The sequence below is a fragment of the Camponotus vicinus genome, unplaced genomic scaffold (genome assembly GCF_025532165.1).
Source record: "Camponotus vicinus isolate PSW18456_S1 unplaced genomic scaffold, iyCamVici1.0 SCAF_1, whole genome shotgun sequence".
Lineage (NCBI taxonomy): Eukaryota > Metazoa > Arthropoda > Insecta > Hymenoptera > Formicidae > Camponotus > Camponotus vicinus.
In genome coordinates, this window is record NW_028141945.1 from 17,337,189 (window position 1) to 17,352,580 (window position 15,392).

Here is a 15,392-nt window from a genome sequence, read left to right on the forward strand (position 1 = left end):
ATCAGGATATCAGTAGTTAGCACTAGGAGAATTCTAACGCAGGGATCTCAGGGGGGTGAGGGGCGAGGGGATCTCAGCGGCGCGGGGGAATGACGTCACGCAGGATGGAGGGGGATGACGTCACGCGGGACGGAGGGAATTTCGATGGCGCGGGGGCTGCGGGGCGGGGGACGCACGTATAAACAAAAATGGCGGTATTCCTATGAAGAAGATTTTGGGTCTCTCTCTATTCCTCCCTCTCTCTCGCTCTCTCTCTTTATCCCTTTATATTTCTATCCCTCTCTCTCTCTCCCTCTCCATCCCTCTATCCCTCTATCTATCTCTTTATCCCTTTTATCTCTCTTTCTCTCTGTATTATCGCAAGTATACAATATTAGTCATAAACTTATATTTTGAGATATTTCGGGGTCCGACGTTTTCGAGCAATCTGTGAATCATAGCGAGATAACAACACATTTTTGAGATATTATACAATATTACCAGTTAACAAACAATATAAATAGAAGTATTCTTTGAAGGATTGGGTGGATGGAAATGCGTGCGAAGAAATTACGTCATGATTTTGTTACAATTAAAAATATATATATAATTTATTTAAATGTGTGTGTTTAATAAAAAGTATACAATATAAAAAAATAATAATAATAATAATATATAAAATAGACCGTCGGGCTATGTTGGGGAAGCCGTTTCTGAAAACAGAAGAAAACATACGCATTTCATTAGTTTAAATTATTTTAATAATTTATTTTAAAATACTTTTGATATATAATAAATTAAGATACTTACAATGTTATCCATCATCTATTTTAATTTGTGCAAATAGGGCACATGTTGCAGGCCAATATTTGATTCAAAGATCTTCTGCACTCTTTGCATGACATATTTTCCAAATGAACATAAGCTATGGTTCTATGTTCTCGAACAGCACTAGTTTCTTCATACTGATCCGGTGCTTCTAGAAAGCATTCGATACAAAATTTTAATCCATTTTCCATGTAGTAATATGAAATGCAACATATCTTTGTTGCTTGATTGTATGTCATTATTTCAGATATGCTTAAATCTCGCTGTTTCTTTTGTAACCGTTCATCAAGAATATCGACACTATTGTCACTATCATAATCACTGTCCTTCGCCAAGATAGCCGTTCATAGCCGTTCGATAGCCGTTCATAGCTGTTCGATAGCCATTCATAGCTGTTCGATAGCCGTTCCCAACCCGTTCGATAAACCTTTGTAGATGCTCATAGCTGTTCGATAACCGTTCTAGCTGTTCGATAGCCGTTCCCAACCCGTTCGATAAACCTTTGTAGATGTTTAATAATTGTACAATAGCCGTTCCTAAACCGTTCACTACAGCCGCTCATTACAGGTTGATAGCCGTTTCTGAATTAGTGTTAATCGCACGCCGAAGCTCGTTTATCGCAGTCTGCAAAGCTCGCACATCCTTCTCGAACGCAGTCAGCTTCTCGTCTGATTCTTTCTGCTGATTCTTCAACGTTTTAACGCATTGTTCCACGTACAGTTTGTTGACTGCATCGGTATCAGCCTCAGGTTGCGCTACACGGCGAATCTTGCGCGACCTCGCGTCATAGTACGTAGCGACGCGACACAGAGCGTTTTGACGCAAGTAACTTGTCACCGATTTACCCCAATGATCGCTAGTTCTAATTGCTTCATTTCTCTGTTCGAATAATCCAAATTTGTTGATGGGCATTTTTTTCTCGATGCGAGTGACGTCGATCGACTGATTAGTTTCGTCGAGACACCGTTTAATTTATAATAAGGCCGACTTCGCGCCGAGCTGGCCACAACGCTCACGACAACGAGATCCTGTCGATTATAGAGGAACTTCGCGAAGTCGGCCTTATTATAAATTAAACGGTGTCTCGACGAAACTAATCAGTCGATCGACGTCACTCGCATCGAGAAAAAAATGCCCATCAACAAATTTGGATTATTCGAACAGAGAAATGAAGCAATTAGAACTAGCGATCATTGGGGTAAATCGGTGACAAGTTACTTGCGTCAAAACGCTCTGTGTCGCGTCGCTACGTACTATGACGCGAGGTCGCGCAAGATTCGCCGTGTAGCGCAACCTGAGGCTGATACCGATGCAGTCAACAAACTGTACGTGGAACAATGCGTTAAAACGTTGAAGAATCAGCAGAAAGAATCAGACGAGAAGCTGACTGCGTTCGAGAAGGATGTGCGAGCTTTGCAGACTGCGATAAACGAGCTTCGGCGTGCGATTAACACTAATTCAGAAACGGCTATCAACCTGTAATGAGCGGCTGTAGTGAACGGTTTAGGAACGGCTATTGTACAATTATTAAACATCTACAAAGGTTTATCGAACGGGTTGGGAACGGCTATCGAACAGCTAGAACGGTTATCGAACAGCTATGAGCATCTACAAAGGTTTATCGAACGGGTTGGGAACGGCTATCGAACAGCTATGAATGGCTATCGAACAGCTATGAACGGCTATCGAACGGCTATTTCTTTCGTTGCTCTTCTGTGTTTCGGTGGTCTGCTGCACTAGAGTATCATTTCTTTCGTTGCTCTTCTGTGTTTCGTTAGTCTTGTGCAATGGCTGAAGAAAACGTAATTATCATCGACGACGATACGGATGATGATTACGATTATTGGATGGATCCAGTTGTGGCGGAGCGGATGGAGATAGAGAGAGAGGAAAGAGAGAGGAGAGAGATGGAAGATGATGGATCTGATATAGAACCCTTGGCGAAGGACAGTGATTATGATAGTGACAATAGTGTCGATATTCTTGATGAACGGTTACAAAAGAAACAGCGAGATTTAAGCATATCTGAAATAATGACATACAATCAAGCAACAAAGATATGTTGCATTTCATATTACTACATGGAAAATGGATTAAAATTTTGTATCGAATGCTTTCTAGAAGCACCGGATCAGTATGAAGAAACTAGTGCTGTTCGAGAACATAGAACCATAGCTTATGTTCATTTGGAAAATATGTCATGCAAAGAGTGCAGAAGATCTTTGAATCAAATATTGGCCTGCAACATGTGCCCTATTTGCACAAATTAAAATAGATGATGGATAACATTGTAAGTATCTTAATTTATTATATATCAAAAGTATTTTAAAATAAATTATTAAAATAATTTAAACTAATGAAATGCGTATGTTTTCTTCTGTTTTCAGAAACGGCTTCCCCAACATAGCCCGACGGTCTATTTTATATATTATTATTATTATTTTTTTTTTATATTGTATACTTTTTATTAAACACACACATTTAAATAAATTATATATATATTTTTAATTGTAACAAAATCATGACGTAATTTCTTCGCACGCATTTCCATCCACCCAATCCTTCAAAGAATACTTCTATTTATATTGTTTGTTAACTGGTAATATTGTATAATATCTCAAAAATGTGTTGTTATCTCGCTATGATTCACAGATTGCTCGAAAACGTCGGACCCCGAAATATCTCAAAATATAAGTTTATGACTAATATTGTATACTTGCGATAATACAGAGAGAAAGAGAGATAAAAGGGATAAAGAGATAGATAGAGGGATAGAGGGATGGAGAGGGAGAGAGAGAGAGGGATAGAAATATAAAGGGATAAAGAGAGAGAGCGAGAGAGAGGGAGGAATAGAGAGAGACCCAAAATCTTCTTCATAGGAATACCGCCATTTTTGTTTATACGTGCGTCCCCCGCCCCGCAGCCCCCGCGCCATCGAAATTCCCTCCGTCCCGCGTGACGTCATCCCCCCTCCATCCTGCGTGACGTCATTCCCCCGCGCCGCTGAGATCCCCTCGCCCCTCACCCCCCTGAGATCCCTGCGTTAGAATTCTCCTAGTGCTAACTACTGTGATAAATAATAAAGTGCAAGTTAAATAATAAATAATTAAATTATTAATTAAAAATTCGCAAGAGCCAGTAAGGTATGATAATTGGAACGCAAGGTAAATAACTATATCTATTTTACAAGCCAAATATAAATATATATAATATATATATATACACTCACCCGCAAAAAAAGCGGTACACCTAAAATTTGAGAAAATTTCATCAAATTTTAAATGATCATAACTTGGTAAATAATGATGATAAAAATATGTTTAAAAAAACAAAATGAAGGCTGTAATGTCCACTTTAAGAATATTTAAGTGGCAATTATGCTCAGCCATTGTTTTCAAAATGGCGGATAAGGAAGTGAAAGGATGTAAAATTGATTATTAAAGGATCGAGTTTGGGACGGTGCACGGCGTAAATCAGGTAACGCAACCCAATGAGACCAAATGCTCGTGAAAGTGTGGAGTGTTATCTTTAAAATGTTTTTTTACCGAGCTCGATACGATGATTTTTCGCTGAGTTATTCCGAATTTAATTAAAAACGCTCTTTTTTCTTCTTCAATTTGCAGCTCAGCGAATAATTATCGTATCGAGCTCGGTAAAAAAGCATTGTAAAGGTGATACTCCACACTTTCACATGCATTTCGTCCCATTGGGCTGCGATACCTGATTCACGCCACGCACTGGAGCAAAGCGGGAACCTTTATTTATCGGTTTTGTATGCTTTCATTTATCCGCTATTTTGAAAAAAAATGGTTGCACATAATTTCAATTTAATTTAGGTGTGTGTGTGTGTGTGCTCGTTTGTATACCACAAGGATAAGGACCCCGTGGTTCGTCAGCTCCACAGTATTTAAAGACTCCAAACCCTCCTTGTGGCGTGTGTGTGTGTGTGTGTGTGTGTGTGTGTGTGTGTGCTCGTTTGTATACCACAAGGATAAGGACCCCGTGGTTCGTCAGCTCCACAGTATTTAAAGACTCCAAACCCTCCTTGTGGCGTGTGTGTGTGTGTGTGTGTGTGTGTGTGTGTGTGTGTGCTCGTTTGTATACCACAAGGATAAGGACCCCGTGGTTCGTCAGCTCCACAGTATTTAAAGACTCCAAACCCTCCTTGTGGCGTGTGTGTGTGTGTGTGTGTGTGTGTGTGTGTGTGTGTGCTCGTTTGTATACCACAAGGATAAGGACCCCGTGGTTCGTCAGCTCCACAGTATTTAAAGACTCCAAACCCTCCTTGTGGCGTGTGTGTGTGTGTGTGTGTGTGTGTGTACGGGCGCACGCATGTGTGTATTAATAGTGGGTATGACCTCCTCGTGCGCGTATTACCTCATTCATACGATCAGGCATACTCTGTATTAGTCTTTTTATTTCATCCTGCGTAATTGCATCCCATGCATTTTGAAGAACTCTTTGAAGTTCTTGCAGTGACTGAGGTGCAGGTACGTGATTTCGTACTTTCTTGCCGAGATTGTCCCACAAATGCTCAATGGGATTTAAATCCGGACTACTTGCTGGCCAAACAAGTCGATTTATGCCAACTTCATCGAGGAAATCAAACACTCTTCTCGCAGTGTGTGGTCGAGCATTGTCTTGCATAAACAAGAAGTTCTCTCCGATAAAGGGTGCATACGGAACAACATACGGAAGGAGTATGTCTTCCACGTATACATCTGCGTTCATGTTCCTGTCAAAAAAGTGCAAATCTGTATGAGCGTCCGCTGAAATACCTGCCCAAACCATCACAGAGCCTCCATTGTAGCTGTACCTTTCACTTACAGTACAATCTGCAAATCGTTCTCCACGACGACGATAAATTCGTTCTCGTCCATCTGGAGAATAGAGACAAAAACGAGATTCATCGCTAAAGAGTACTTTGCCCCAGTCTGCGTAATTCCAGTCTCTATGCGCAACTGCAAAATTGAGTCGAGCTACGCGATGACGACCTGTAAGAAAAGGTACAGCCGCTGGCCTGCGCGAAAACAGATTTTGTTCCGCTAATCTTCTCCGAACGGTGTCAACGGATACATTGCAATTGTGGACATCCCTTAAATTGTTTCGAATTTGAACAGCTGTTCGATGTCTGTCTCTTAATGAATTTAAAACAATAAATCGGTCATCGTTTTCATTGGTACGTCGAGGGCGCCCAGAACCAGGCCTCCTCTTGAAAGAATTGGTGTCTAAGTACCTGGCATAAGCACGTTGCACAGTTGACACTGACAGATCAAGTGCCTCAGCAACGTATCTTCGACTTCTGCCATCTTCAATTAAAGCAACAACTTGAGCAGCTTTTTCTGGAGTTATCGTTGCCATAATCGAGAAGTAATATCGAGAAGAAGTAATTAATTATGGTTTCAATAGATGAAGTCGCAAGGAGCAACGCGTCTAGAGAGCTAGCAAATCAATCGCATAACTTGTACTATAGTCTTTCAATGTACCTGGCATAAGCACGTCTCAAACGGAAAAAACATTGAAAGACTATAGTACAAGTTATGCGATTGATTTGCTAGCTCTCTAGACGCGTTGCTCCTTGCGACTTCATCTATTGAAACCATAATTAATTACTTCTTCTCGAAATTACTTCTCGATTATGGCAACGATAACTCCAGAAAAAGCTGCTCAAGTTGTTGCTTTAATTGAAGATGGCAGAAGTCGAAGATACGTTGCTGAGGCACTTGATCTGTCAGTGTCAACTGTGCAACGTGCTTATGCCAGGTACTTAGACACCAATTCTTTCAAGAGGAGGCCTGGTTCTGGGCGCCCTCGACGTACCAATGAAAACGATGACCGATTTATTGTTTTAAATTCATTAAGAGACAGACATCGAACAGCTGTTCAAATTCGAAACAATTTAAGGGATGTCCACAATTGCAATGTATCCGTTGACACCGTTCGGAGAAGATTAGCGGAACAAAATCTGTTTTCGCGCAGGCCAGCGGCTGTACCTTTTCTTACAGGTCGTCATCGCGTAGCTCGACTCAATTTTGCAGTTGCGCATAGAGACTGGAATTACGCAGACTGGGGCAAAGTACTCTTTAGCGATGAATCTCGTTTTTGTCTCTATTCTCCAGATGGACGAGAACGAATTTATCGTCGTCGTGGAGAACGATTTGCAGATTGTACTGTAAGTGAAAGGTACAGCTACAATGGAGGCTCTGTGATGGTTTGGGCAGGTATTTCAGCGGACGCTCATACAGATTTGCACTTTTTTGACAGGAACATGAACGCAGATGTATACGTGGAAGACATACTCCTTCCGTATGTTGTTCCGTATGCACCCTTTATCGGAGAGAACTTCTTGTTTATGCAAGACAATGCTCGACCACACACTGCGAGAAGAGTGTTTGATTTCCTCGATGAAGTTGGCATAAATCGACTTGTTTGGCCAGCAAGTAGTCCGGATTTAAATCCCATTGAGCATTTGTGGGACAATCTCGGCAAGAAAGTACGAAATCACGTACCTGCACCTCAGTCACTGCAAGAACTTCAAAGAGTTCTTCAAAATGCATGGGATGCAATTACGCAGGATGAAATAAAAAGACTAATACAGAGTATGCCTGATCGTATGAATGAGGTAATACGCGCACGAGGAGGTCATACCCACTATTAATACACACATGCGTGCGCCCGTACACACACACACACACACACACACACACACACACACGCCACAAGGAGGGTTTGGAGTCTTTAAATACTGTGGAGCTGACGAACCACGGGGTCCTTATCCTTGTGGTATACAAACGAGCACACACACACACACACACACACACACACACACACACACACACACACACACACACACACGCCACAAGGAGGGTTTGGAGTCTTTAAATACTGTGGAGCTGACGAACCACGGGGTCCTTATCCTTGTGGTATACAAACGAGCACACACACACACACACACACACACACACACACACACACACACACACGCCACAAGGAGGGTTTGGAGTCTTTAAATACTGTGGAGCTGACGAACCACGGGGTCCTTATCCTTGTGGTATACAAACGAGCACACACACACACACACACACACACACACACACACACGCCACAAGGAGGGTTTGGAGTCTTTAAATACTGTGGAGCTGACGAACCACGGGGTCCTTATCCTTGTGGTATACAAACGAGCACACACACACACACACCTAAATTAAATTGAAATTATGTGCAACCATTTTTTTTCAAAATAGCGGATAAATGAAAGCATACAAAACCGATAAATAAAGGTTCCCGCTTTGCTCCAGTGCGTGGCGTGAATCAGGTATCGCAGCCCAATGGGACGAAATGCATGTGAAAGTGTGGAGTATCACCTTTACAATGCTTTTTTACCGAGCTCGATACGATAATTATTCGCTGAGCTGCAAATTGAAGAAGAAAAAAGAGCGTTTTTAATTAAATTCGGAATAACTCAGCGAAAAATCATCGTATCGAGCTCGGTAAAAAAACATTTTAAAGATAACACTCCACACTTTCACGAGCATTTGGTCTCATTGGGCTGCGTTACCTGATTTACGCCGTGCACCGTCCCAAACTCGATCCTTTAATAATCAATTTTACATCCTTTCACTTCCTTATCCGCCATTTTGAAAACAATGGCTGAGCATAATTGCCACTTAAATATTCTTAAAGTGGACATTACAGCCTTCATTTTGTTTTTTTAAACATATTTTTATCATCATTATTTACCAAGTTATGATCATTTAAAATTTGATGAAATTTTCTCAAATTTTAGGTGTACCGCTTTTTTTGCGGGTGAGTGTATATATATATATATATATATATATATGGGGAATTCTTTTTTAAATCAGCCACCCCCCCTGCCCATTTCAATTTTGGGGAAAAAAATTTTTTTAGCACACGAAAAAATTTGTCAAGAAGTCTAGTTTTTGATGCCGTTAGGTGTTTTAAAAAAAAAAAATTTTCTAACCTCAAAAAAACTGTCTAAAGTGAGGCATCTCGCAAAAAAATGCCATTTTTTAGTCAAAAATGATCGAAAAAATTATAATTCGTCAATAATTTTGACCAAATTACTCATTAAAAGTATTTTGGGGGTCGCTGAACAAGAATCCGATGTCAGATTTCAAATTCAAGATGGCGGACAGTATTTTTCTTACTGTTGACCGATTTCTACTAAATTCTGTATGTAGGGGTTTTTGGGATCGCTGATTACGATTCCGAATTCAAATTTCAAATTCAAGATGTCTGATCCAAGATGGCGGACCTTAATTTCAAATTCCAGATTGCGGATCCAAAATGGTGGACAGATATTTTCTTATTATTGGCTGATTTCTACAAAATTTTGTAAACGGAAGTTTTTGAGGTCTCTGATAACGAATTTGAGCTCAGGTTCCAAATTCAAGATGGCGGATCCAAGACGGCGGACATTACTTTTTTAAAAACAGACATTTATGTCCACCATCTTGGGTCCGCCATCTTGAATTTGGAACCTGAGCTCAAATTCGTTATCAGAGACCTCAAAAACTTCCGTTTACAAAATTTTGTAGAAATCAGCCAATAATAAGAAAATATCTGTCCACCATTTTGGATCCGCAATCTGGAATTTGAAATTAAGGTCCGCCATCTTGGATCAGACATCTTGAATTTGAAATTCGAATTCGGAATCGTAATCAGCGATCCCAAAAACCCCTACATACAGAATTTAGTAGAAATCGGTCAACAGTAAGAAAAATACTGTCCGCCATCTTGGATCCGCCATCTTGAATTTGAAATCTGACATCGGATTCTTGTTCAGCGACCCCCAAAATACTTTTAATGAGTAATTTGGTCAAAATTACTGACGAATTATAATTTTTTCGATCATTTTTGACTAAAAAATGGCATTTTTTTGCGAGATGCCTCACTTTAGACAGTTTTTTTGAGGTTAGAAAATTTTTTTTTTAAAAACACCTAACGGCATCAAAAACTAGACTTCTTGACAAATTTTTTCGTGTGCTAAAAAAATTTTTTTCCCCAAAATTGAAATGGGCAGGGGGGGTGGCTGATTTAAAAAAGAATTCCCCATATATATATATAAAATATATATTATATATACTTATTCTATATATATTTTTATATAATTTGCTTATATTAAAAAATATACATATATATATATATATATATATATATATATATATATATGTATATATGTATATATGTATATATGTATATATATTTTTTTAAATATAATATCTCTTAGCAAATTAGACTAAAAAAAGAATTGATATAATCCCCAAAAACTTACCTTTTTAAAAAAAGGTAAAAAAAGGGCGCCAAGTTCATGCACTAATTATATCCAACTGTCATATTAGGCAATTTTTGGCGATCGTGTGGTACATGTACCAAGGTTGTTATTGGTAGAGGCGGAGCTTATTCTGGTATATATACCACAACCAGCAGGCTAAAATAGATTGGTTAAGTTTCCATACGCGCGAATTCAAAAATAATATTGAAATATTTTCTATTTTTATGCGAATAGAACACATAAAAGAGAAAAAAACATGAGTTTTAGAAAATATTTATCTATATTTTTAATGAATGAAGCATTTAATGATGATGAAGATGATGAAATCCCATTAGTGGAAATTTATAAATACTTTTTTGCAAAGAATACAAAAAAGAAAATTAGATCAAAATTAATAAGAGTAAGTGAAAGAACAAGTCATAATCGTCCTGGATTATATTCTGAAATTTGGATAAATTTATACACCGAATATGATTTTTTTTTAAATTTTAGAATGAAACGGTTAACATTTGAATATTTATTAGAAGTAATAATGCAACAAGAAGGAATACAAAAAGTAAGTAAATAATATTATATAAAGCAACTTATACAATTATAATATAATTTTAGTTATTTACTGCAGGATTTGAACCAATACCACCAAGAAAAATTCAACAAATGGCATTATATTACTTGGCATATCAAATATCAATGGCACAAATTGGAGACAAATTTGATGTAGCAACATCGACCGTTTTAAATTGTATAACTATTTGGATAAAGTGTATTTTAAGATTGGTGTCAATATTAATACAATGGCCTACTATTAATCAAAGGATCAAAATACAAGAAAAATTCAGAAACATCGCAGGTTTTCCAGGTGTGACTAAATATTGCATTGAAGACAGATTTAATTATATTGTTACGTCCCTGGTTCGGGTCGCGGTCGAGTCCGTCGTGGAAAGAGAAGAAGTCCGTTGTCAAGAGGTTGTTGACAGCGGCGGCTGTCATTTGAGTCTGGAGCCAGCTGTCAGGCTGCGTGGACGCGTTTCTCTTACGAGTCGATCCGTGTTATTAATATTGTGTATTTACGTTCTGAGTTACCGTTTGTGTTGTAATTGTGCAGTGCATTAAAGTTCATTAGTTTCTTAAAGTGTTTGTTTATTTAGCGCGTCCCGCGAGCGGCCGATCTCTTTACCGCGCGACTTCGATATTTATCGAAGTCCCCGCCCCGGGCGTAACATTCTTCTGAAGGCTACGTTCAAAGACTGAAGAAGAGATTAAATAACGTACATAGTGAAGCTAGGCGGCATTTGAATCTTCAATCTCTTCGTTCCAAAATTCGTTATGATCAAAGGGCTAGGAAAATTAATTTTAATATTGGTCAAAAGGTTTGGTTCTATAATCCTCGTAGGGTAAGGGGAAAATCTCCTAAATTGCAAAGTAATTGGGAGGGACCTTATGAAATAGTTAGAAAGCTTAGTGATGTTGTCTTCGGAATAAGGAAGTCGAATAGACACAGATGTAAGGTGATTCATTCCGATAGGTTGGCCTCTTTTCACGAACGAAGTTTTGGGAGGAGTTTTCGGGAGCCCGCTATTTAATAAGAATTAATTTTAGAAAAGCTAAGTTTTCTGCTCCTTTTTTTTAAAATTCTTTCAGAAGCTCGACAAAGAAGATGAAATAAAAGTGATAGTTGAAAAAAAAACTGAAGTTTGAGCGGAACCGAAAGGGATCTAGGCTGCCTCACCCACGGTTTTTGACCCGTGGTTTTCCCGTGGGTCTTCGGGCGAATGCCGAGGCAGGGGCCTGAGGAGTTCTCTTGGGAGAACAGAGGGTCCACGGGAGGTCACCCCCCCCTCTTGCCTGAAGATTTTTCTCTAAGGAGAAAATCAGTGAAGTCGTTGGAATCTGCGAAGTCGTTTGATCCCAAGAAGATGTGTGGTTCGGTAACCTGCAACAGCAGTTCAGGGAGAACATGGAGACACGTCGGGAGCTGAAATACGACGAGATTCCTTTAAAGACTTACCACAACGTGATTGTCGGGACGACAATCTTTCGAGAGGGGAGCAAGTGTTACGTCCCTGGTTCGGGTCGCGGTCGAGTCCGTCGTGGAAAGAGAAGAAGTCCGTTGTCAAGAGGTTGTTGACAGCGGCGGCTGTCATTTGAGTCTGGAGCCAGCTGTCAGGCTGCGTAGACGCGTTTCTCTTACGAGTCGATCCGTGTTATTAATATTGTGTATTTACGTTCTGAGTTACCGTTTGTGTTGTAATTGTGCAGTGCATTAAAGTTCATTAGTTTCTTAAAGTGCTTGTTTATTTAGCGCGTCCCGCGAGCGGCCGATCTCTTTACCGCGCGACTTCGATATTTATCGAAGTCCCCGCCCCGGGCGTAACAATATAATAAAATTGCTAATGTTAGTGTGTGTGTGAATTGTAAATTAATAAAATATTGCTAATTGTAATATTTAAGGTGTCATTGGAGCAATTGATGGTTGCCATATAAACGTTATAGCACCAAGTAGACATCAAAAATGTTATCAAAATAGATATTTGACACACTCAATAATTTTGCAAGGAATTTGTACAGCAGACTGCCTATTTACAAATGTATATGTCGGTCATCCTGGATCAGCTAATGATTGCAGAGTATTAACCAATTCACGCTTATATGTTCAAATTGAAGCAAATGGGTATTCACAATACTTCTCATCAGATCAACATTTATTAGGAGACAAAATATATCCTATAAAAGAATGGCTTCTACCTCCTTTTAAAGATTATGGAAATATTACACGTATGCAGGCAACATATAATAAAATACATAGTAAGACAAGAGTTAAGATTGAAAATTGTTTTGGATTATTAAAAGGTCGGTGGCGAAGACTCAAAAATATAACAGTATACAGGGTGATCCAGAACAAACGTTTGTCTTTAAAAAAATAAATTGTCGAGTCTATTCTAAGACGATTTTCACTTTACCAAAATTGTCTACGAGGCTTAGTTTTTAAATTATTAAATAAAATAGTTTGCGAATTACGGAACGAGTACAAGAGGTAGACAGGGACGGCGCAACTCATCGTCCGATACAGGCGATCATGTGGGGTGCTCGACGCGATCAGCTGATTGCTGCACACGATGAGTGTAACAATCAGTGTGTGTGTGTCTGTGCGTCTGTATGTCTGTGTGTCTGTGTGTGTGTGTGTGTCTGTCTGTGTGTCTGTCTGTATGTGTGTGTGTCTGTGTGTGTGTCTCTGTGTGTGTCTGTGTGTGTGTGTCTGTGTGTGTGTGTCTGTGTGCTGTGTGTGTGTGTGTGTGTGATGTATTTATGCACGCGTATCCACACATGCACCGTACTCTCTCTCTCTCTCTCTCTCTCTCTCTCTCTCTCTCTCTCTCTCTCCCTCTTTCTCTCTCACACTCTCACTCACTCACTCACTTATTCTTACCTTAATAATGAGATTTTTCATACTGCTGATAAATAGCAGTGCCCAGTGTGTTGCACGATAATAATCGTCGTCGACGAGACGTCGTTTCTTCAACACGCAGTCTGACACATCGTCAAATAAGCGAAGTTTTTTCTTTCATCACTTTCGACACTTTTACAAATTTACTCGCGCACTTAATCACTCACGATTGATAAAAGGAAAAATTTATCAACGGTTACGGTACGAATTTAATAAACGGTTAACGCATTTAATTATTAATTACACACTCGATTAAAGAAACGCGTTAACAGAACGCGATACTCGATGCAAAGCGCGCGACGCGACGACCGACGACAAGCAGGTCAGGGTAGTACTAGCGCCTCTAGCGCTAGAGGCGCTAGTACTTGGTGTTATTGATAATTCTCTCGTTGCCGAAATATTTTCTGTAATATGAAATATTCGCTCGCGGAATATTAAATTATAGAAGTATTTTAATTTATTGATTAAGATTAATTGATTATTTATTAAACTATTCATAAAGTCTTTCGTTATGCTAATTATTTGCATTTATAATTCGATTGTTTTATATATTTCGTGTTCCCTCATAATCCAAATTATGTTTAGATTGTCAAGTAAAATGATAAAGTAACACGGATGAAATATATTTGACTTTAAGTATTAAAATAATAATTATTGCCCGTAAAGATTGCATCGATGTGATTATTTAATATGTTGGATTCCTATCACATTAAATCGATTCTCGATTAAATTGTACATTGTTTAATTAACAAGGATTGTTAAAATTTAAGGTATTTGTCGAAATATAATTAATTCTAATATTGTTAATGAAATATAATAAGCATCAATGATCGAAAGTTCATAACATAATTAAGTCTCTTATCCCCTTTTATGTATATTTTGTTTCAATTTTTAATCACGATAATGAATGATTGCGATTCGATAAAGATTTATCGTTGCGATACAGTTTCATGTCGTTAATTAATTTTTAATTAATTAATTTTTATTAATATTTAAAGCAAATTATGTTTCGATACTAATCGTAATCGTGTTTAGTAAAAAAATTACAATATACGAAGCGTTTCTCACCACTACTTTATTACTCGAGAGTCATCGTGCGAATGATGACAAAGCGGTAACGGTATAGCGCGCTACTGTTTATATTTTATATTGCCAAAATCGAACACCGTGTTGTCGATAATTCGTTGCCGAAATATTTTATATATTATAAAATATACACTATCGCGTAATATTAAATTATAGAAGTATTTTAATTTATTAATTAAAATTGATTATTTATTAAATAATTTGCCCGAACTCATCACTCCTTCCCCACTCTCCGTCGCGCGCCTAGTATAAGGTTACAATCAGACGACTCTCGTTGCCTCACCCAAATTGGCCGATTTTCTTTAATTAATTTTTCGTTAATTATTACTAATATTGCAAAACAGAGCATCTTCCTTCTTAATTTGAGCCAATCTACCTTCACACTTCGGGACTACAAAAAGTTATCAGACATCCTGTATACATATCTCTTATAGTACGTAAAACACATATTTCGGCAATGAATTTTCAATAACATATAGATAGTGATACGAATAAAATTACTACATGTTCTATACGAATAAAATTACTTCTTTAATAATACATATAGTCAAATATATTTCGTAATAAAGTATAATTTATTATTTTAGATTCGTTGAAACCTTTCAAAACGTAACGATATATCCATCAGGTAATCATAATTTTACTAATCAGGTAATAATATTTTTAATAATATTTTACGATAGTAATTTTTTTAATTAAAAAATAATATGAATAATATATAAAAAATTTATAAATCACTTACCACGCAATTTCATTACT

At 38.2% G+C, this 15,392-nt stretch overlaps 2 protein-coding genes across 2 annotated transcripts; one reads left to right on the forward strand and one right to left on the reverse strand.

Moving 5' to 3' along the window:
- Nucleotides 1-560: 560 nt before the first annotated feature.
- On the reverse strand, nucleotides 561-3,207 carry LOC145959190 (uncharacterized). The gene is made up of 2 exons (XM_083077806.1): nucleotides 790-3,207; nucleotides 561-692 (listed from the first exon to the last, which is right to left on the reverse strand). The coding sequence occupies exon 1, from the start codon at nucleotides 1,717-1,719 to the stop codon at nucleotides 1,369-1,371; it is 351 nt and encodes a 116-aa protein (XP_082933932.1). The 5' UTR covers nucleotides 1,720-3,207; the 3' UTR covers nucleotides 561-692; nucleotides 790-1,368.
- LOC145959191 (uncharacterized) lies at nucleotides 1,173-3,326 on the forward strand. The gene is made up of 2 exons (XM_083077807.1): nucleotides 1,173-3,097; nucleotides 3,195-3,326. The coding sequence occupies exon 1, from the start codon at nucleotides 1,939-1,941 to the stop codon at nucleotides 2,287-2,289; it is 351 nt and encodes a 116-aa protein (XP_082933933.1). The 5' UTR covers nucleotides 1,173-1,938; the 3' UTR covers nucleotides 2,290-3,097; nucleotides 3,195-3,326.
- Nucleotides 3,327-15,392: the final 12,066 nt, after the last annotated feature.

What these genes read in the sequence shown, in the direction of transcription:
- LOC145959190 (XM_083077806.1), bottom strand. Translation starts at nt 1,719, where the DNA reads ATGCCCATCAACAAATTTGGATTATTCGAACAGAGAAATGAAGCAATT.
- LOC145959191 (XM_083077807.1), top strand. Translation starts at nt 1,939, where the DNA reads ATGCCCATCAACAAATTTGGATTATTCGAACAGAGAAATGAAGCAATT.